This window comes from Mirounga angustirostris, unplaced genomic scaffold (genome assembly GCF_029215605.1).
Source record: "Mirounga angustirostris isolate CCGP_5_RB_7025 unplaced genomic scaffold, mMirAng1.0.hap1 SCAF_16, whole genome shotgun sequence".
NCBI lineage: Eukaryota > Metazoa > Chordata > Mammalia > Carnivora > Phocidae > Mirounga > Mirounga angustirostris.
The window spans coordinates 53,770,279-53,790,410 of NW_026991724.1; the positions used below are offsets into that span (position 1 = coordinate 53,770,279).

The 20,132-nt window shown below is 59.5% G+C and overlaps 1 protein-coding gene across 4 annotated transcripts; it reads right to left on the reverse strand.

Annotated features, from left to right (window-relative positions):
* Nucleotides 1–650: 650 nt before the first annotated feature.
* KCNC3 (potassium voltage-gated channel subfamily C member 3) lies at nucleotides 651–16,739 on the reverse strand. 4 transcript variants are annotated; one of them, XR_010408288.1, is made up of 6 exons: nucleotides 15,079–16,738; nucleotides 9,789–10,896; nucleotides 7,957–8,148; nucleotides 7,586–7,682; nucleotides 4,676–4,735; nucleotides 651–3,650 (listed from the first exon to the last, which is right to left on the reverse strand). XR_010408288.1 is itself a non-coding variant. In XM_064581757.1 (5 exons), the coding sequence occupies exons 1-4, from the start codon at nucleotides 15,961–15,963 to the stop codon at nucleotides 4,719–4,721; spliced, it is 2,202 nt and encodes a 733-aa protein (XP_064437827.1). In that variant the 5' UTR covers nucleotides 15,964–16,739; the 3' UTR covers nucleotides 651–3,650; nucleotides 4,676–4,718. The 4 variants fall into 4 exon arrangements, 2 of the variants coding, with proteins under 2 accessions (XP_064437827.1, XP_064437826.1); XR_010408287.1 differs by having other exon boundaries at nucleotides 7,586–7,712; nucleotides 15,079–16,287; XM_064581757.1 differs by lacking the exon at nucleotides 7,586–7,682 and having other exon boundaries at nucleotides 15,079–16,739.
* Nucleotides 16,740–20,132: the final 3,393 nt, after the last annotated feature.

The window sequence follows — 20,132 nt, forward strand, 5'->3', positions numbered from 1 at the left end:
GGGCTAAACGTGGGACGCTCGTCTCAACCTTCAACACAACCACTAGAGGTAGGGATTCCATTGCTTTCCAGCACCTAGAATAGTGCCTGGCATTTAGTTGGAATTCATGTATTTGCTGAATGAATAGATCACCCCCTCCTGCCCTGTTAGAGTGGTAGAAACAAGCCCAAGAGTTGAGAGACTTGCCCAAGAACACACAGCTACCAAGGAGTTGAACCCACACAGTCTGGCTTGAGAGTGGGCAATATGGAGCATGTGACCCTTGGCCCCTAATCTTACTGGAGACCTAGCTCCACTCCTCTCCTAGGGTTGTCACCCTCACCTCAGAGCTCCTATTACCAGGTGCCCTCACAGTTTCAAGTTAGGGGTGTGGATCCCCATTTTTACCATCAGGGAGACTGAGGCAGTCACTTCTTCCCCCCCCCCCCAGTCAACCCCCAGAAAAGTCACAAGCTGAGAGCCAGCGACCAAGGGGATGTCTGGACCCCCTAAAGTGCACACCCTTGCTACTTTAATATGACCCCTGTTCTTGAAGACCCAACTCCTCTGCTCCCAAAACTCCCACCCTGGCCCAGATCCGGAGACCTTCCCAGCAAACAGGTTGCAACTTTTAAATGAAAAGGAAACTTTTATTTTGGTGGGAAGTGAGAGGGTGGGTGGGAAGGGGGCATGACACTTTTTCTTTGGGGAGGGCAGGTGACATGCGGCAGCTTCTGCATTGGGCGGTTCATGCACCCAGGGTGGGCGTGGGAGAGACTTGGGGGAGGGGCCATACCGACCCCTCCCTCCCTGCCCTGGGGGTGGGCTGAGAAGACCCGCCATTAGCACCAGAGTTGGACGATTTGCAGACCTCCCCTCCCCACACTGACTCCGGACACCCGCCCCCATCCCTGAGAGCGCCCCCTCGCCACTCCTCCCACCTCCCACTGCGACAGGCCAGGCCCGCCCCGCCCACATTTGAGTGAGAGAATCTTATTGCTGTGTGTGTGATGGGGAGGAGGAGCCGCTGAACTCAGGAAGACCCCCGCTGTTCGTTCCTCCCCAATCGCCCCGCCCCCCGCCCCGTGTCCGTGCGTTCGCGGAGCGCAGGAGGGGCGCGACATGCGTGTGGGGAGCGCGTCATGCAGCGCATGCGTATAGTTGCAGGCACCCTGGCGGCCGGGGAGAAAAGGGGAGCGGGACTTGGAAGTTGTCCCTTTAGCGCTCTCTCTTCCTCCCCGAATCCCACACTGTTGACTTGGGGGATGGGGGCGGTGGTGAAGGACGTGAGTCACGTTCTGTAAAGGGTTATGATTGTGATTATTTTTAAAAGCTGAACTAAAAAGCTGGGTACGTGTGGCAGATTGGCGAGCAGGGGGGAGACGTTGGGAAGAGGTCTGTACCCTTTGGAAAAATCCTCACCCCCTTTCCCCGCACTGTTCGGCTTCCGTGAGGGTCAGGGGAATCTGGGGGCTTTTTTTTTTTTTTTTTTTTTAAAGAAGTTAAACCCTTTGGCAACGTAATCAGTCCCCACCCCCATACCCTGGTGTCTGGAGTCCCTAGCCCTTTGCCTCGCCCCACCCCGCTCCCACCAGAACCTGCCCCACCCCTCACCCCTGATTCGTCAGGGTTTAGGGTCCGAGGGAAGGATGGGGGGGGACTCAAAATGCCCCTTGCATAGGAATCGTTGCATCAAGAATCGTGCTCAGTGACACCCCCCCAACCCTCGGGTGGGTGGGGGGTTCCTGAGGCCGTGGGAGCAGAGGGAGGAAGGTTGCTAATTCCGTGGGCCTCCAGCTCCAAAAGGGGGGGTCCCCTCTAAGGATTCTGGGACCGGTGTGGTCTCTGGGCTTGGGGGAGGTAGCGCATCCTTGAGCCAGGATGGGATATGACAAATGATCTTCCACCCGCGAACATGGCAGGACGAGGAATGCCGGGGAAGGGCGGGCTGGGATCCCAGCCCCGGTAGGTTTGTCGTTTCCCAAGCTTCTGATGTTCCAGTATCCCTTGACGGGAGCACAGCCTCTGCTGTAAGTGGAAACACTCTACCCTAAAGAAACGGTGTCTGGGCCAGGCAGCAGTATCTGGACTTACCGGCTTCTGTGCAAGATGCCATAACGGACAAAACTTTTTAGATTAAGTGTCGTTGTACTGCCTAAAACCTTAGCACATCACCAGGGGTACAAATACAACCCTCTGGGAAACACTGATGTCCATTAAGAGGGTCCCTTTGGGGCACCATTTAAGGAGAGGGGCTCTTGGAAGAGGCAGGGCTAGGCATAAGAAAGGGGATGCCCGGGGGAAGGCTGGTTCCCTGGAATTGCGGACAGGTTGAGCCTATCTTGGAAATTCTAGCATCGGGAGAACCTGAGGTGGATGTCTGATGTCAGGGATTTGGGGATATGTGGAGGGGGGGAGGCCTGAGGATTTGGTGGCGTCCAAGAAATGTCCAAGTGGGAAGGACTTGGAGCATCCCAGAGGCTGAAAGGGAACCGAAGGGCTGGGTCAAGTCTTGGAGGTTTGAGGTGCTGGGATGCAGTCCAGGCAATGGGTGGGGAGGGGCTTGGGGGGCAGCATCTGTATGCAGAGGTTAAGTCCCAGGACCCTGTGGGGATTTAGGGGATGCGGGGTGCCAGGGTTGGTCTCAGGAATTCTGGGTGCAGGTCTCATGTCCTGGTAATCTGGAGGGGGTGTTGGGGAATTTTGTGTGCTCGGGCTAGATCCTCCCAGAAATTCTGAGATGGGAGGTCTGAGTCCATGCAGCAAGAATGGAGGCGAGCAGATCCCTTGGTGGGGGAGGGGGTCTGGGGAGGGATGAAAGGGTCACATCCACCAGAGGGATCCTCCTAAAGGCTGAGGGAGCAGCTGTCCACAGCACAGCCCTGTGCCTCTGCTTCTACCATCTGAGCTCAGCTCGTTTTGGGGGCTTTAGTGACTGTTCCTCCTTCCCGCACACTGTTGCTAATATATATATTTTTTACATCAATGTGATGGGTTGCCCTCCTGGGGTGAAGGGTAGGAGGCTAGGATACCCACCCGTGGCTTAAAGGCCAGCCCGACTCCCTTGAGGTCCCCGCCCCCTTCCCAGAATGCCCCTTCCCTCATTCGCGTGGCATGCAGCCCCTGGCGGCTTATTGCTGAGGTGGAGTTGGGGGCGGGGTCCAGGTTGAGAGAGGCATGCAGAGTAGGGGAGAGGCGCCCCAAAATGTAATTGGCATAATTTGGACGTATTTACAGGAGTTTATGGGAGCGGGAAGTCCTATGGCTCATGGAGACCTGAGAAGGCTTTATTTGGGAGTGGGGGAGTGGAGAGTTGGGGGGGCTGGACTTTGGCTCCTCCCCCTCCATCCTGGGAGCCCAGGTGGGGGTGAGGGGTCCGGGGGTGTCTGCTGGCGTCGTCGTCTCGGTTGCATATTATTAATGACTTTTTGATTTTTTTTTTTAAAAAAAACCCTTTCCCCCACCCCCCACCCCCAGCTCCTTTGACCTTCTTCCCTGTCACCCCCGAGTCCCCCCACGGGGGGGAGGGGAGCGCTAGAGGATGGAGGGCAGGGTTGGGGGAGCGCGGCGGGCGGCCCTGGGAGAACCAGGGGGAGTGGCAAGGGGCGCCAGGCGCAGGGACACCCCGCTCAGGCCCGCGATGCTGCTCAGGCTGCGGGATTTCTCGTAACCTGGGGGGGGGGGTCAGAAACACGGGAGGAAGCATGGAGATGGGGTGCAGGGAAAGGGTCCAACAAGGAAGCAGGGGAGAAATGGCCAGAAGGGATAAGAGACGGAGAAAGAAAGAGAGAGAGGCAGAGAGACAGAAAGAAGTTAAGCAGAGGGTCAGGGATAGAGACGGTGAGGGAGACAGAGGGGATGAGAGACGAGGCAGTCAGACACCAAGACATAACAAGACAGATGGCAGAGGCAGAGAGATGGACAGAGGCGGACCAAGGAGATGGAGAGAGGTGAACAAATTGGACAGTCAGTCGGCATCAAGGAGAAAGGTTCAGACATGGGGAAGGGGGAGAGACCCAGGGTTAGGAGGCAGGGTGGCGCCCGCCCACCGAGCCTCCCTCCCCCCAACCCCACTGCAGCCCGCCCCCCACCTCCCCTCCCCCTCCCCCGTTGGCCCCCTTATCTGAGGCAAAAAGGTGGGAGGGGGCAGCAAGGCGGATGGTGGGCAGCACGGGCATGGGGAGGGAGCTCGGGCATGGGGAGGGAGCTCGGTGGAATGCATGTAGGGGGAGCAGCCGGTGGGAGGGCTCAGGTGGGGGCTGACCTAGTTGTGGGGAAAAGGGGGAAAGGCTGGAGATGGGGCTGTGAGGGGGAGCAAGGAGGTAAAGCTGGCAGTGCCCCCGGAGGGGCTAGAGAGCAGTCTGAGAGGGGCAAGGCTCACCTGAAGGTTGTAATGGGGTATCTTTAAAGGGTCATGAAGTCTTGAGGTGGAAACCTTCTGATGGGAAAGTTCTAACAATGTCTTGATAGCCAAAGGGGTCTAAGATTGGGGAGTATGTGTGTGGTTTCTTGAAAGCTTGGGAAGATATGAGTTCTGCCAGTGTCTGCGGGAAGTTCTAGTGCAGATTCTCTAGGCGATGCCAAGAGGTCTGTCTGGATAAGGGCATCTTGGCCAGAGGAGAGGGGGCCTGGGGGGTGGGGGTTGGAAGCCCAGCATCTTGGGGACACCCCCTCCCAGCCATTCCCAATTGCTAACCTGGGGGGAAGGGGCAGGGGGGGACCGAGGGTCTCGCGAGGTCTCAGGCGGTGACAAGAGCTGGGGACAGAAATACACAGAGTCACGGTGGGGGGAGGGTGGTCAGGGGGAACCCCCCAACACAGCCTCACTGTTGGGGGGACGGAGAAACGCCGGAATCTCTTCTTCCTCTCTGGTGTTTTCCGGGGGAAGGGGAGCAGTGAAATGGGGGCGGCCAAAGACATCAAATATGGAAGGAGCTTCCGGGGTGGCTGGGGGGGGGGGGAGGGTGAGGAGGAGGACCAAGGAAGGGAGGTGGGGGGAGGGTTGGGGAAGAAGGGGGAACAGGTGTCAGGTGTTGGACTCAGGAGGCTGGTGTGAGAAGAAGAAGGGAAGGGTCATGGGGTGGGCAAGGGGCGGGCCAGGGGGAATGGTCTTGGGAGAAGGAGTGGGGGGACAGTAGTGGAAGGGGGGGTCACCCAGGAAGGACAGAGAGAAAGGGAGGAGCTTGGGAGTGCAGGAATGGGGAGGGATCCAGGATCCAGGGGCAGAGAACTCAGTCAGCCCCATCAGCTCCAGCCATTATTTGAGTTCAGTGAATGGATTTTGGCATCAGAGGCAAGAGCAGCGGAGACCTCCACCCACCCACCCCCACTCCACCCTCCCTTCCATTCCCAAATCCTCCACACTCCCTCTGCCCCTCAATTCTCTGGGGGCCCATCTAGACCTGGGGGGGGCAAAGGGTGGAAGGGGACTGGGTGCAAGCAGGGGGAGGGATGAGGTGGGAGCAGGGAAGGGGGGAATGAGATGAAAATGGAGGATGAATTGGGGCAGATGGAGGGATGGAATGAGGAGAGCCACAGTCCCTCCTGGACTAAGAGCCTGGAAGCCTGGGTTCTCATCCCTGTCTGCTCTGTGGATGGGGTTGTTCATGGCCCCCCTGAACTTCTGTGAAACAAGGGGCTTGAGACAAGGGTGTCCCTGCAGGCTCCCCAAGTCCCACGACAGCATCTTCCTAGGCTGCAGACAGGGACTCTTTGGGCTATATCTCTGTATTTCTAAAGAAGGCTCCACAGATGGTTGCTGACGGATTAAGTGACAGATAGGTCAAGTGCCTTCAGGCAGCTTCCTGTCACTTTGAAGATCAAATCCAGCCTCTCACAAAAACCCCTCATGATCCTCCCCCCCCATACTCTGCCTGACACCCCCCTCCCCTCAGCTACTCAGTTTCAGCCACACTTCCCTCCTTGCTCTTCCTTTGACAAACCAAGCTCATCCCACCTCAGTATCCCCTGGAACTTTGCACTTGCTGTTCCTTCTGCCCCACTGGCCCTTTTTACCGTTCAGGTTTCTGTGTTACCTCCTCAAAAAGGCCTTTGCAGAACCCCCCCATCTGAAGTGGCCAGAGTAAGCATCTTGTTCGTTTGTTTGATTTTCTGCTTCCTCTGATCAGGAGGTGGCAAACTTTTCCTGCAAAGGGCTAATTCCTAAATATTTTCAGCTCTGTGGGCCACACGTTCTCCGTGGCAACTCTTCCACTCTACTGTTGTAGCACGACAGTGGCTGTGTTCCAATAAAGCTTTATTTACAAAACAGCTTGCTGGCAGACCTGGCCCAGGGGCTGAAGTGTGTTAACCCGTGCTGAAACGTGTACGCTCTGTGATGGCAGATTCTTGCTTTGGGCACTGCCAAATCTCCAGTGCCTGGAACTGTGCCCTCAGTAATTAGCTGCTCGATGGATGGATAGATGGATGGATGGAGGGAGGGAGGGAAGCAAGCTCTATGTGTTAAGTTAGGGTTGCTATGAAGACTGCAGAATATGTGTTCACTTCCTGGCATGAGATAAATGCTAGACTGTGTTTGCTGAAAGATTCATCTACTACGTCGCCACTCTGTCCCCCACGTCTCCTCACTGCCAGTCCCCCAGCCTTGTCCCTCCCGAGCCCACCCGGATCCCTGACTCCCTCTACCTTGTCCCTTCCTCTCCATCCCTGTGCACAACCCTGAGCTGGGCCCAGGTGGCATCCTCCCCCTGGACCTTCATCCCAGCCTGTGACCTCCAGCCTCCTGACCTCCAATCCATCCGCACACAGCCCAGGAGCTGACCTGCACTCCCCGGGGCCCTAAACAAGGTCCTGGCCCTTCAGCCCAGCCCGGCTTTCCTGCCTGTCTGCCTGCCAGTCCCCAGTCTCCTCAGCTTTGCTTGTGCTGGTCCCTCTGGCCACTACCCTCTAATGGGATCACTTCTTCACTTGAGGTCAGGCTAACTCCAGACATCAGTTCCTTCAGGAAGCCTTCCCCGTCACTTCCCTCCTACCCGGGGGAGTTTCGAGTGTTCCTCATACTGCGCATCCCTGTGCTGCCTCCACTTCCAGAGATCACCTCAAATAGGGACTTTCTAGGTCGGTGTCTGTCTCTCCCATCAGACTGGGAGCTCCTCTGGGGGCGGGGGGATGGTCTTCTGCCCTGCTGATTCCCTGTGCCTAGCACCGCTCCAGGAACATGCGGGTACTCTGTAAGCGCTGGCCAGTTCACAAGCCACTGGGTGAGTGACTGAGTCTTCCTCACCCCGGCGTGCACCCAGAAGTGTCCTGGGTGTGCACCCTGTTTTCTTAATTGAATAATAATAATAATAAAACACCCAGGGGGAGGCAGGGAGAGAGATGTGGATGGGGGTGAGGATGGGGGGTCAGTCGTGAGGGCAGGGAAGGGAGGTCAGGCACATGGTGGGGAGGGCTGGGTTAGTTCTGGGGGGTTAGTGAGGGGCAGGGCAAGTCCTGGGCAGGTGAGTGTGGGGTCAGTGTCGTGGCTGCAGGTTAATTGGATGGAGCTGTTCAGTGAGGGGACGGGAGTCTCAGTCAGTGGGGGCTGCATGTTCTCAGAGGGGTTAGTCAGGAGGGAGGTAGGGATCAAAGAGTGGGGGCTACTTACCCCGGGGGGAGGGGATTCGTCCGCTAGGGGGATATCCAGGCTGCAGCGTTGGCGTTGAGGTCGGGCAAGAAGCTTGGGGGACCTGGCTTACGCCAGTCTGGGGGGGGCAGTGGGGGAGCACCAATGGCTGGGGGTGGGGGAAGAGGCCAGAGGGTCCAGGGTGGGGGGGGAGATGGAGATGGAATAAAGACAGGTGAAGGGTCAGTGGTGAGGAAATTTGGGGGGGGGGGTCTGAGAGGAAGGGAATTTGGGGCCAGGGGATGGGTCAAGGGAAGTCCAGCACCTCCTCCCCCATCTCCCTCTCCCCCCTCCCCTGAGGGAGGGAGAGAGAAAGAGGGAGGGTCCCAGGGGGCCGGTGGAGGGCACCTCACCTTTCCGGATGGAGCCATCAGGGGAAGGGGCATAGTCGGTGAGGAGGAAGCAGGCTCGGTCCCGGCTATAGCGTCCTCGGCTCCCGGGGGTGATGGGGCTCTTGTCTTCCGGGGACATGGCGGGCTGGTCGATGGCTGGGCAGTCCTCGTGGGCAAGCGCAGCTGCGGCAGGGTCCCCGTTGGGGCGTGGATCTGCACCAGGGGGTCAAACAGAGACACAAAGGAGGTGTGGGAACTCAAGGTGGGGGTGAGATTAGCAAGGAGGGTGTTGGAGAATGTTGGGTGCTGGAAGTAGATGATTGAGGGGCAGGGGGTCTCAAGGAGGCGACAGGAGGGGTGCACAATTGGAAGCAGGGTGTCAGGGCGTGTGCCTGGTGGGTTGAGGGAGCAGGTCATTGGGGGAGGGTGTTGAGTACTGGGAAGGACAACAGGGAGACGGAAGGGTGGTTAGGCGTGGATGTAAAGGGAGGGCGTTGAGTGGTAGGAAGCGGTGGTCGGGCCAGGTGTTGGGTGTTGGGAAGGGCAGGACTGGGGTGGGGTGTTGGGCACTTGGAGGGTGGTTGGGAAGCGAGCTGGGTGCTGGGAAAGAGGCTGGGTTAGAGTGCTGGGTGGGCAGTTGGTTGAAGTGAACTAAGTAGGGCAGGACTAGGGTGCAGTGTTGGGTTGGTAGGGTGCATGGCTTGGGATGGGTTTGGAAGGATGGCTGGGGGATCTAGGGTGTTGGGAGGGAGTTGTTTAGGGAGGGTGTTGGGTGCTGGAAAGGGCACAGTGGGGAAGGGTTGGGAAGGTGACAGAGGGAGGGGGAGGTGGGGGTCCCCCAGGCTCTGACTTAAGCTATTTTTAATTGGTGTGAAACTGGGTCAGTGGCTGAGGGAGCAAGATGAGGGCTGGGTGGCCCAGCTCCCTTTCTTGACCTACTTAAGTCACGGGGGTGGGGCCCACCAGCCTCTCCCTGCCCCGGACTGCCGCCCCCAATCATCGCCTCAGAGACGCAGACTCTCTGGGGGGGGGGGGGGGGCGCAACACTCGGTCAACTTTCTTCTCCCTCATCTCCTTCGCTTCACCTCTTTATCTCGGCAGCCTCTCTGTGAGTCTCTCAGACCCCTCTTCGGCTGCTCTCAGAGCCAGAGATGGGGCCCTGGGACCCGAGTCACAGTCACGTGGCCGGTCGCCCTCTGGGCCTATCTTCCTGGCCTCTATCTGCCTTTGGGTTTTTAAGTCTTGTCTCCTCTCTTGGGATGCGAAGGATTCGGACAAAGCGGACAATCCGCAGGAGGCCCAGCACGTCTTTAGCAGCCTTGGAGCTGAGGCCTGAGAGTCCCACCTCGAGATAGAAGGGCAAGATGGCCACACAGTCGAACCTGAACTCTCTGCCACTGACCGCCCCCCCCCCCCCCACTGCTCCCTCCATCTGTCCTCTCTCTCCTGCTCTCAGGGACAATCGCTTGGTTTCTGACTGTCGCTTTTAGACGCTCTTCTCAGGGTCATGGCTGGAAGACTCAGAGACTGCAGCTGTCCCTTGGCCAGGTTTCCGGCCGGCCTGTGACTCCCCCTCACCGGAGGCTGATTACTCTGCCTCCCTGGTCCCCCGGAATATCTTGGCTGTCCCCGGCATATCTGTCTCTCCCCAAACTGTCTCTCACACAGAATCTGTTTCTGTGCCTTTTCACTGACCTCAGCAACAGCCGTTTGCTCTTCCCTCTCCCCTGTCGTGCCCCCCCCCATCTCTCTTAACCTCAGCAGTGACCTCCTGCCCCCTCGAAACCTCTCCGCCTCCTCCCACGGGTCTCTGCCTGTGCTCCCCCCACCCACCCCTCATGCACCCTTCTCACCTGCCCGGTTGATCTCAATGACTTCCTCCTGAGCCAATGGGCAAGGCTCCCCAGGGGCTGGCAGAGGAGGCAGCCCCATGATCCCGAGCCCACCCGCTCCCCCCCTGAGCAGCCCGGGGTGCGTGTGGGGGCCCGGTGGGTAGGCCCCAGCCACAGTCACCCCCACGGAAGGTGGGGTGATGGGGGGCGGGGGGCTGATGCCACCGCTGCCGTGGTGGGGGTGGTGCGGGGGGGGCGGGGGAGGGTCGGGCTTGCAGTAGTTTGGAGAGCCGGGCTGTGGGGGGCGGGGGATATGTTTGTTCTTCTTCTTGGGCAGCTTCTGCTTGGCCATGGCCAGCGAATAGTACATGCCAAAGTTGTTGACAATGACGGGCACGGGCATGGCGATGGTGAGCACCCCCGCCAGGGCACACAGTGCCCCGACCAGCATCCCCGACCACGTCTTGGGGTACATGTCTCCGTAGCCCAGGGTCGTCATGGTGACCACGGCCCACCAGAAGCCGATGGGGATGTTCTTGAAGTAGGTGTGGTTGGAGCCCAGGATGTCATCAGGGTCAGCGCCGATGCGCTCCGCGTAGTAGATCATGGTAGCGAAGATGAGCACGCCCAGCGCCAGGAAGATGATGAGCAGCAGGAACTCGTTGGTACTGGCACGGAGTGTGTGGCCCAGCACGCGCAGCCCCACAAAGTGGCGCGTGAGCTTGAAGATGCGAAGGATTCGGACAAAGCGGACAACCCGCAGGAAGCCCAGCACGTCTTTAGCAGCCTTGGAGCTGAGGCCTGAGAGGCCCACCTCGAGATAGAAGGGCAAGATGGCCACACAGTCGATGATGTTGAGGCTGCTCTTGAGAAATTCCACCTTGTCGGGGCAGAAGGTGATGCGCATGAGGAACTCGAAGGTGAACCAGACCACACACACGCCCTCCACATAGGTCAGGAAGGGCTCCGTCTCCACCTCCACATTGGTGATGTTCTCTGGTGGAGCCCCGGGGATCGGGGAGGCCTGTGTCACCGTCTTGTTGCTGATGTGGATGAAGCCTTCATGGGTCTCCAGGCAGAAGGTGGTTATGGAGATGAGGATGAAGAAGAGGGAGGCGAAGGCTACATACTGTGAGGCAGGGTAGGAGAGAGAGGGCAAAAGGTGACCCAGGCATCTGGTCAACCAGCCATATCCACAAGACCCTCCCAGTGGCCCCTCTTCCCAGCCCCCCAAGCCCCGAGAAATCCCAGGCCTCCATCACAGCCTGCATCCTGCTGTCCCCTCTAACGCTGAAAAAAGGGAGGGAAAGGAGGAGGCAGCTCTCCCCAGCTTGGGATAGGAGCTGGCTCCAGCAGTGGAAACAGATGGGCAACTGTTTTCATGGAAACAGCAATTTCTGGTCCTTTACTCTGTCTCCCAGACCACTTCCCCATACCCTGTGTCCCATCTCAGGACTCCCCAGCAGGGTCCAGATTCTGGGGGGGAGGGGTGGGGTGGGGTGGGGTGAGACCAAGATCACTCACCCTCTGTGTATCAGAGGCTTTGGAGCTCGGCTTGGAGCCAAGGGAAGGAGAAGGGAGAAGGTGGGTAGGGAGGCAGAATCCCCGATATGGTTAAGAAAACCTGGATTTGAATCCAGCTTTTCCTGTGCCTAATTTGGGCAAGGAGATTAAGCTTTCCACACCTCAGTGTTTTTTTTGTTTTGTTTTGTTTTGTTTTTACCAGATTATTATGAGGATTATATGAGTATACAAAAGTCCTGGCTCCAGAAACAGTGCTTACTGAGTCTGGAACTCAGTAAGAAAGTCTGAGCTCCTATTAGGGTATGCAGGCATCAGTTAGTTGTGGGCAAGGTCGAGGCCTTCAGAGAGGAGCCAGGGTTTTAAGGACCCTGGTTCCAATGTCCGGCCTCAGAGAAGGGAGAAAGCTGGGTGTCACCCTCACCCAGAGAGGACAGTAAATGGCTGGAACCACAGAGGGGTATTAGGGCCATAAATAGGAAAAGAAGTGAAGGGTGAAGTCTGCAAAAATTGAAAAGAATAGAAGGAAGGAGGGTTAGGGTTTCAGGCTCTGGAGAGGAAGGGAGGGTGGGGGGCCTAAGCGTCAGGGGAGATGGTGGAGCTAGGGCCACAGAGGTGAGGACGCTTTAGCCAAAAGTGCAGAGAAGGGGGTGGGGCACACATGGGTTATTTCAGGATGGGGAGGACCAGAGTCCTGCACGCAATGGTGTGGATTTTGAAGAAAACCTTGAGGAGCAGAGGGGGATGCAGTCAAGATCTTAGAGAAGGAAGGAGACAGAGCTGGCCCCTGGAGGTGACAGTGGGCTTTATCAAATAGGTAGAGAGGAGAAGAAAAGAGTGGGGTTAGTGCCTTGCAGGAAGGAGATGGGTGTTAACGCAAAGAGGGGGCTTTAGTCAGTTGGGTAGAGGAGGAAGGACGGCCTGGGTAGCTTGAGTTTTAATCAGGGATGCAGAGAAAAGCGGGGGCCCAGGGTCCGACTGCAGACAGGACCCCAGACCTTGGGGTGGGCTGGGGGCCTGCACAGCCCCTCAGCCACTCTCCTTCCTCCACAGGGCTGGGGGGCGGGGTCTGGGCTTGGGAAGGCTCAACTTTAATCTGAAGCGCAGAGCAGAGAGGGCCCTGGACCTTGGGGTGGGCTGGGGTCAGCGCCGGCCCTCTCTTCCCCGTCCCCCTCCTCGTTTCTCCGCAGTGGTTTAATAAGAGGCCGGAGGCCGCCGCACAGCGCATGCCCGGTGCTCCTCCGCCCCCTCCGAGCCGGGTGCGCGGCGCAGGCTGCGGCTCCGCAGTGGGGGCGGGCCGGCCGGGCCGGGGGGCGGGGCGCGCGGCGGCCAGCACCGCGGCCAGCTCCCCCGCCGCAGTGCGCAGCCTCCGCGGCTGAGAGCGTTCTTAACCCCTTCCGGGCCGGAGCAGAGCAAGGAGGGCGCAGCCGCAGTGCCGCCGCTTCACCTCGGGAGTTTAACCCAGGAGTTTAACTCCTTCCCTCCCAGGGCAAGGAAGAAAAGACGGGCACACCCGTCGCAGTGCACAGCTGTAGAGGCTGGACAGCGTCGGGACCGGTTTAACCCCTTGCCCCGAGGTGATTCAAAAGCAGAAGGGGCAGGAGGGCAAGGAGTCCCTGTAAGAAGGAAAGGAAAAATTACGGGGAAGGGAGCGAGGATGAGGTAGGGCCGTACTCTCGACGTTGCACTGGCAACTCCAACTCTGTCAAGCTCTCTCACTTGTAGGCTGGAAAGTACTTGGCAAGCCGACACTCAAAACCATTTGTGGAGTAAGTGAGTGACAAGCCCCCCTCCCCCGTAACTGTCCCGAACCTCTCTTCTCACCTCAGCACCCTTCAATGGGGTTACGAGAGAAGGGCGCCCCAGGCCATGGGGGAGGGGGCCACTCAGAGGCCTGAGGGGGCATTTAGGGCCAAGTCCCTTCGAAACCTCGTCCTCCCCACCTCCCCCCACCCAGCCCCAAATCTCGCCAACTCAGCGCTTCCTGGGACCAAACTTTATGCGGTGCCTCTGGGCTCCCCCCCCCCCTTCGCTCCCTCCCCTGGCGCGAATGCGGCACTGCGGCTCCGCGTCCTTCCCGGCCCAGGACACGGCACGGTGGGGGGAGGGGGGCGGACCGGTTCCTCCGGGTGTTTGGGTCCCCGGGAGGCTGGGGGGGGGGGGCCGGAGTTGTTCCTCTTTCCCCTCCTTTCTGATCCCCCATTTTGAACTGTCCCCCTCTTTCAACACAGGGAGGAAGTTAGTAGGAGGAAGAGGTTCAAGGGAGAACAAAGGGGGAGGGTAGCTATTTAACCTAGGAAGTTAGAGATGTTTGAAGGAAGTTTTGGGGGGAAGATGAAGGGAGCTTTGGGGAAAATCTGGCATTTCAAGGGAGATAAGGCTAGAGTGTGTGCGCTCTGGTTCACTTTGGGGGTAGGTTTGGATGGTGGGAGGGCGGGGAGCTTGGGAAAGAGGGAGTGAGCAGGGTGGGGTAGCGGCCAGTGGAAAGATACCAAGGCAGAGTGGAAAGAATTGGAAGCTACTTTGGGAAGGAAGTTTTGGGACAGATAAATGGGGGGTGGGGAGGGGAGGAGTCCCAAAGACTGAGGTTCATTAAAGTTCTGGAACAGGAGGAAAAGTCAGTTGATTGACTTGGAAAAGGACTGGGAGGCTCTGGATGGGGGATCCCAGAGATAAAGAGTGGGAAGGGAGAAGAAGCTGGGAGAATCTGTGGATGAAGAAGGCATATGGGAGCTTCTGGAGAGGAAAGACATATTATGGGGGCTCAAGACTCTTCTGGAGACACTGAGGAGGAGTGTGAAAGGCTTGGGGGAAGTCTGGAGCTTTATAGGGAAAGTCCTTGGGATGGGAGTTGGCGTGGAAGATGCAGGAAGCTATGTGAACACAGAGACACAGAGGGGACTGGATAGGGTCCCAGGAGGGAAGGCTCCCCAAGACTCCGTGTTGCAGTAGGGGGAGGGGGAAAGTGTGCTAGCCAGAGCAAGTGGTTTGGGGATTCACAGGGGTCCAGGAGGCTCTGAGATTGAGGCGGAGTCTTCTAAGACTTTAAGAGCAGAAGTGGGGTTCAAAAATAGCCAGAAGACTCAAACTTGGAGAGAGGGGGAGGTGCAGGGAGAGAGGCATAGGGAGATAGAATCAGGGAGGTGTTGGGAGAACCCAAGGGACTGAGGGTTGGAGAGGGGGCTTCCGAGGAGCTGCAGGGGGTCAGGGAAAGGAGGGGACAGTGTTCACAGGGTCTGGGACGCTGAAGGTTAAGAAGGGAGGTCTTCTGAGGGTCTGGGGATGGTCCAAGAAACTGAGGGTTGCAGAGGGGTTCTCTAGGGATCTGAGGGGTAACCAAGAGAGGTGAAAAGGATTCACAGGGGCTCAGAAGACTCGGGACTGGAGAAAGTTCTTCTGAGGGTCTCAGAGGAGTCCAGGAATGGGGGTAGTGAGGTTGTTCAGAAAAGCCCAGGAGATTCACAGTCGGGGCAGAAGTTTCTAAGAGTGTTGGGTAGCCTAGGGAAGCCGGGTGGGGTTTGGAGGGATCTGGGGGATTCTGAAGGTTGCGGAAGCGTCTTCTGAGGATCTGGGGATGGCAGGGAGAGGGGGTGTGTTCAGAAAAGTACAGGAGACTCGGGGTTGGAGAAAGAGGCTTCTTGTCTAGAAGAGCCTGGGAGGCCCAGAGACCAGGAAGGCCAGGAGGGGCTGGGACGGGCCAAGGGATTCTGAGGGTTAGGATGGGGCACTCCTGAGGGGCGGGGATCTGGAGGAAATGGGGGAGGGATGGGGGCTCCGAGAGCGCGCTCACCCTGGCGGCCCGCGACGAGTAGGGGTCCTCGAAGAGCGCCCACACACGGGGCTGCCAGCGGCGCCACCACGTGCCGCCCGCGCCGCCCGCGCCCCCTGGCGGCCCCCCGGCGCCGCCGCCCGCGTCCTGGAAGCAGAGGCGCTTGAGCTCGCCGCCCGCGCCGTCCAAGCCGCCGCCGCCCGCACCCGCCTCGTCGTCCAGGCCCGCGTCGTGGGCGCCGGCGGCGTTGGCGGCGTTGGCTGCGCCCGCTGGGTCCGGAGCCTCGAAGGAGTCGAGCGCCTCTTCGGCGTCGCGGTGCTGCCGGTAGGTCATCCAGCAGCAGGCCTCCACGTCGGTCTCGTCGATGCCCCAGAAGCCGAGCTCCTCCTCGAAAAGCGGCCCGCACACGTCGGCCGGACAGTGCAGCTTGCCTGTGCGGTAGTAGTTGAGCACGTAGGCGAAGACTCCCGGGTGCCGGTCAAAGAAGAACTCGTCAGCGCCGGGATCGTAGTCGAAGCGCGCCGCCGCCTCGGGCTCCGTCAGGCCGGCCAGCCGCGTCCCCGGCAGGGTGCGCAGCGTCGAGCGGTACGTCTCATGGCGCACGCCGCCCACGTTGATCACGATCTTGCCGCTGTCGCCACCGCCGCCGCCGTGCCGCCCCATGGCCGCCGCCGGCAGCCCGGGGCATGGCTCGGCGCGCCGGCCCCCGGGCCCGCGAGGTGCCGGGGGGCCCGCCGAGGACGCGGCGGGGCCGGGCTGCGCAGACTGCTGCTGCTGCAGCGGCGGCGGGGACGGCGGCGGGGGCAGCGGCGGCGGGCACTCGGGCGGCTGCGGCGGTGGCGCCGGCTGCTGCTTGCTGGCCCCCTGGCGCCCGCGGAAGGACGAGACGCAGACTGAGCTCAGCATTGGACGGGGGGCGGGGCGGGAGGGGCGGGGCGTGGGGGGCGGGGCCGCAGGGGGAGAGGCAGACAGGATTGGGTGGAGGAGGCGACTAGTGGAGGGGGCGGGGCCGCGGTAGGGGAGGAACAGAACTGATTGGTCTGGGGGAGGTAGGGCGGGGCTGAGGCCGCTAGAAGGTCGGGGACTCCGCACGGCCGAGCTGGACCGGGCGGGGCTGCAGGTGAATCACACCGATTGGATCTTTCCGAGAGAAGGGGCGGGCGGAGCGAGGTGTTAAGGGGGCGGGACCGGCAACTAACGCTGCGGGGCTGGGCCGCACCGGGAAAACGGGGGAGGTGGGACTAGATATGAGATCTGATTGAACTGAAAAAAGGAGCGGGTGCCGCAGAGGAAAGGGACACATCCAAACTATTTAAAGATTTCTGACTGGCATGGGGGAGACGGTCCTGATTGGACAGAGAAAGGACCTAAAGAGCTGGCAAGCAGGACCGGGTGGGGAGGGGCGGATGGAGACAGTCGGCTTGGGTCCCTAACTTTGCTTTGTCGCGCGGCAGGGCGGACCTTAAGAGGCAGGGCCTGAGAACGAAAGAGTCCTAATTGGGCTGGGAGAGTGAGGGGGCGAGACTGAACGAGGGGCGGGAACTGGAAATGGAGTGTAGGGAGTACTTTCGCGCGAAGAGCACTAGGCTGGACTGACAGGAGGAATAGGGACTGAGACCCAGTGAGGAGGAGCGGACATAAGTGAAGCCTGGAAACCTGAGAGCGTCTGGCTAGGACTAAGAAAGGGGGCGAAGTAAGGAAGGGGAGGGGGAGGGGCAGGGGCTGCAAGTTTGGCCTGGTTAGACAGGGCTGGGCCGGGAGAATGAGTGTCAGAATGGATGGAACGGGACTGAGGAAGGTGGGTGGGGTCTACGAATGGTAGAAAGCCTCTTGAAGGCCCTGTGGGAAGGCAAGACTAAGGGAGGAGTCGGGTTCTAAGGGGCTTGAAAGCAACCAGGCTAGGCGGGGGTGGGGCAGGGTTCAGAGTAGAGAACGGATAATGGGTCCGCTACGGGAAAGGTGAGACCTGCAGGGTACAAAGCTACTGCGCTGGTTGGAAGGGTGGGACCCGGAATGGGGAATCTTGGGGGTCAGAGAACCTGGGAGAGAGTCATAAGAGTCAGTGGGGCTTCAGAGGGCGGTACAAGAATTTCCAACTGGTGATGAAAAAGGGACCAAGTCTACACAACAGCGGACTGCAGACTGGAGAACCAAGGGATGGATGAGGACTGGTGAAGAGGGAGCCTTAAGGGCATAGGAGGGGAGAAACCGAAGCGCCGGGAAGGCTAGGCTAGGCTGAGGAAATAAGCGGGGCCAATGAGAAATGGGGCGGGGCTAGGTGTCCAGGAGTCCCGGCGGGAGGGGAGAGAAGGAGGGTTGGGGCGGGGCTAGCTGAGGGGCGTGTCCGGCCCCGCCCCCTGGCTGGCCAGACGCCGGGTGGCAGGGCGCAGGCGCTGGGGCGGGGCCAGCGGCTGCTGCCGGGGCTGCGGCGGGAGGAGGTGGTGCCTGCGGGAGCGAAGGGGGCGGGTCAGGGGCTGCGGGCTTCCTCCCGCGGCACTATCCCTGGCCCGCCGCCTCCCTCTGCAGGTGCGGCGGCTGGTTCGTATCGCCTACCCACCCACCCCCGCTCCCGTTTCTGTGTCTCTCGATGTCTTTCTCTCCCCTTTCTCTGAGTATTTGTCCCGTCGTCTCTGCCCTCATCACTCTGAGACTCTGGCCCCTCTTTTCTAAGCCTCTACCCTCCCTCTGGGTCTCTGTCCCATTGTTCTCTGAATGTGTCCCCCTCCCTCTGAGTCTTTGCCCCCATCCTCTCCCCCAACTGTGTCTCTGTCCCCCCACCCCAGTCTCTTTCTCCTGGTCTCTGTACCTTTTCTTCAGGGATTTGCCTCTCTCTCTGGGCCTCTGTCCCCTCCCGGTCTCTGTCCCTCCTCTTTGTGTCTCTGTCCTCCACTCCTCCTCCCCCGCTCCCGCCTCGCCAGTCTGCCCCCTCTCTGGGTCGCTGTCCCCCTTGCTCTAAGCCCCTGTCTCCCTCTCCCTGGGTCTCTGTCCCCTCCAGCCCTCTGTCCCTCTTCTTTGTGCCTCTGTCCTCCACTCCCCTCTCCCAATCTGTACGCCCCACCCCAGTCTCTGCCCATTCATCTGCGTTTCTGTCCCCCTTGCTCATGTTCTCTGACAACCTCCCTCCTAGTGTCTTTTTTCCCTCCTCCACAACTTTCCCTCTTCTGTAAGTGCCCTTTCTCTTTCTGCCCTTTTTCTCTCTGTCCCCCTATTCAGGTCTCTATCCTTGCTCCCTGTGTCTCTTTCCTCTATATCCTCTTCCCCCCTCTGAGTCTCTGTCCCCACTTCTTTGGGACTTTGTCCCGCTGTCCTTTGGTCTTTGACCCCCCCCCCCATCACCCCCTCTAACCCCCATCCTGGCCAGGACTCCACGCTGCGTCACTGCGGAGAGAGTTGCAGAAGTGGGGCCTGTCCTGCAGACCAGGGAGGTAGTTTCCCTCACCCCCAGACCCTGGGCTCCCCCACTGCCCCCAATTCAGTATCCTTAATCCAGTATTCTTGGGCAGTCCTGAAGCCCCTGATGGGACCCAGGAAGGCAGAGAAAAGACATCGGAGCTCCCCACTCCTCTCTGCCCTGAATTCTGGTGTATCCCCAGGCAGAAGCAGTGAATTTGAGGTGAGGGACTGGACTCAGGTTGAGGCTTGGGTTGAGTGAGGTTTCTGAGCAAGTCGGGAGTCGGGGTGGAGGCTGGAGCAGGGGTTGGGTAGGCCCGAGGGGTGGGAGTAGGGGCTAGAATAAGAACCTAAATCAGCCATGCTCCCTTATATCCTCTCCCCTCCCCCCAACTCCACTTTTCTCTTCTGCTTTTGACAGCAGCCGGGCACGGGATCAAGTGACCAAATCAGCGTTTTTGCAGAGGCCAGAAGGTGTGGGAGAAGGTGCGAAGGAGAGGGGGCTGCCATAGGGGAGAGTATGGGATGAGACTCCAGATTAGAGACCATGGGAGTGGCGAGGAGGCCCCAGAACAAGGAGTAACAGGATAGTCCAGACTCCATCAGGCCCTGGGAAAACTGAATGCCATCACTCCCTCATGGCCCTCCCCAGGCCCCAGCAGGTTATCTGGGGGGATTTGTGAGCCTGGGTACTGTACCCATGGGGTAGGCTTCTGGAGGCATAATGTAGGTTCCGGTTATGGGACACCCAGCCCTGCAAACAGACCAGAGGGAAGTGGACTCGATTTTTGGTGATAGACACCAGTAGGGTGTAGGCCAATGTCCGTCCTCGTCTTCAGACCTTTCCCACCCCTCCTCCTCCCCAATCTATCCTTTCCCTGCTCTTCCAGGCACAAAATTCCTGAAAGCTCCAAACTCCCACCTCCGTCATCCTCGGTGCCCTCTCTTAATTAACTTCCCCTCCCCCATTCTCCAAGACCCTGGAATTGGGAAAGGGTCTCCCGCTTCCCGATTTCTAGGACCCCAGCTTCGTTCCTCCGCCCCCATTCCTATCAGTTCTAAATCTAGGAAAGAGGGCCTCCTGAGCACTAAAGCTGAAAATATGGAGACTCTCTGCCTACGATCCTTGGTTCCCCAGACCCTCCAAGAACCCTGGCCCCCAAACCTCGTTATTAAGGAAGAATCTCTCCGCTGTAATTTTTGAGTCCTCATCTCCCGGGTCTCCCACCTCCAAAACTGGGATTTGGGCCGTCTTACCGCCCCCGGACCCTGTGCCTTCTCCCCCTCCCCCGTACTCACCCCAAGTCGAGGCGGGGCGGGGATGGGGGAATCCGGGGCTAGCGTTGGGGGAGGGGTGACCCAGCCCCGGCAGCTCAGGGCAGCAAGAGGCTGCGGAGGGGGGGGAATGACATCATCGCCGGAGGAGGGACAGCACAGCTCCCCCCAACCCGGGGGCTTCAAGCCCCGCCTTTATGGCGGACCCAGGGGTCTCAGAATCCCAGGGGAGAGAGGAAGAACAGAAAATGAAGTCTGCGGGAATCGCGTCCCCACCCCTTAAAACAAGGGTTGGAAAGCCCTTTACGATTCAGCCACCACCCCCCACTGCCACCTGTCGCTGCCGTCGCGACCTGTCGCCTCCCACGCATGTTGTGGCTGCGCCCGCCCCCGGCAAAAGAACACGGCCT

What these genes read in the sequence shown, in the direction of transcription:
- KCNC3 (XM_064581756.1), bottom strand. Translation starts at nt 15,963, where the DNA reads ATGCTGAGCTCAGTCTGCGTCTCGTCCTTCCGCGGGCGCCAGGGGGCC. An exon ending in ACTCGTCGCGGGCCGCCAGG is followed by an intron (nt 10,897 to 15,078) that starts GTGAGCGCGCTC and finishes CCTGCCTCACAG; the next exon opens with TATGTAGCCTTCGCCTCCCT. An exon ending in CATTGAGATCAACCGGGCAG is followed by an intron (nt 8,149 to 9,788) that starts GTGAGAAGGGTG and finishes CCCCTGGTGCAG; the next exon opens with ATCCACGCCCCAACGGGGAC.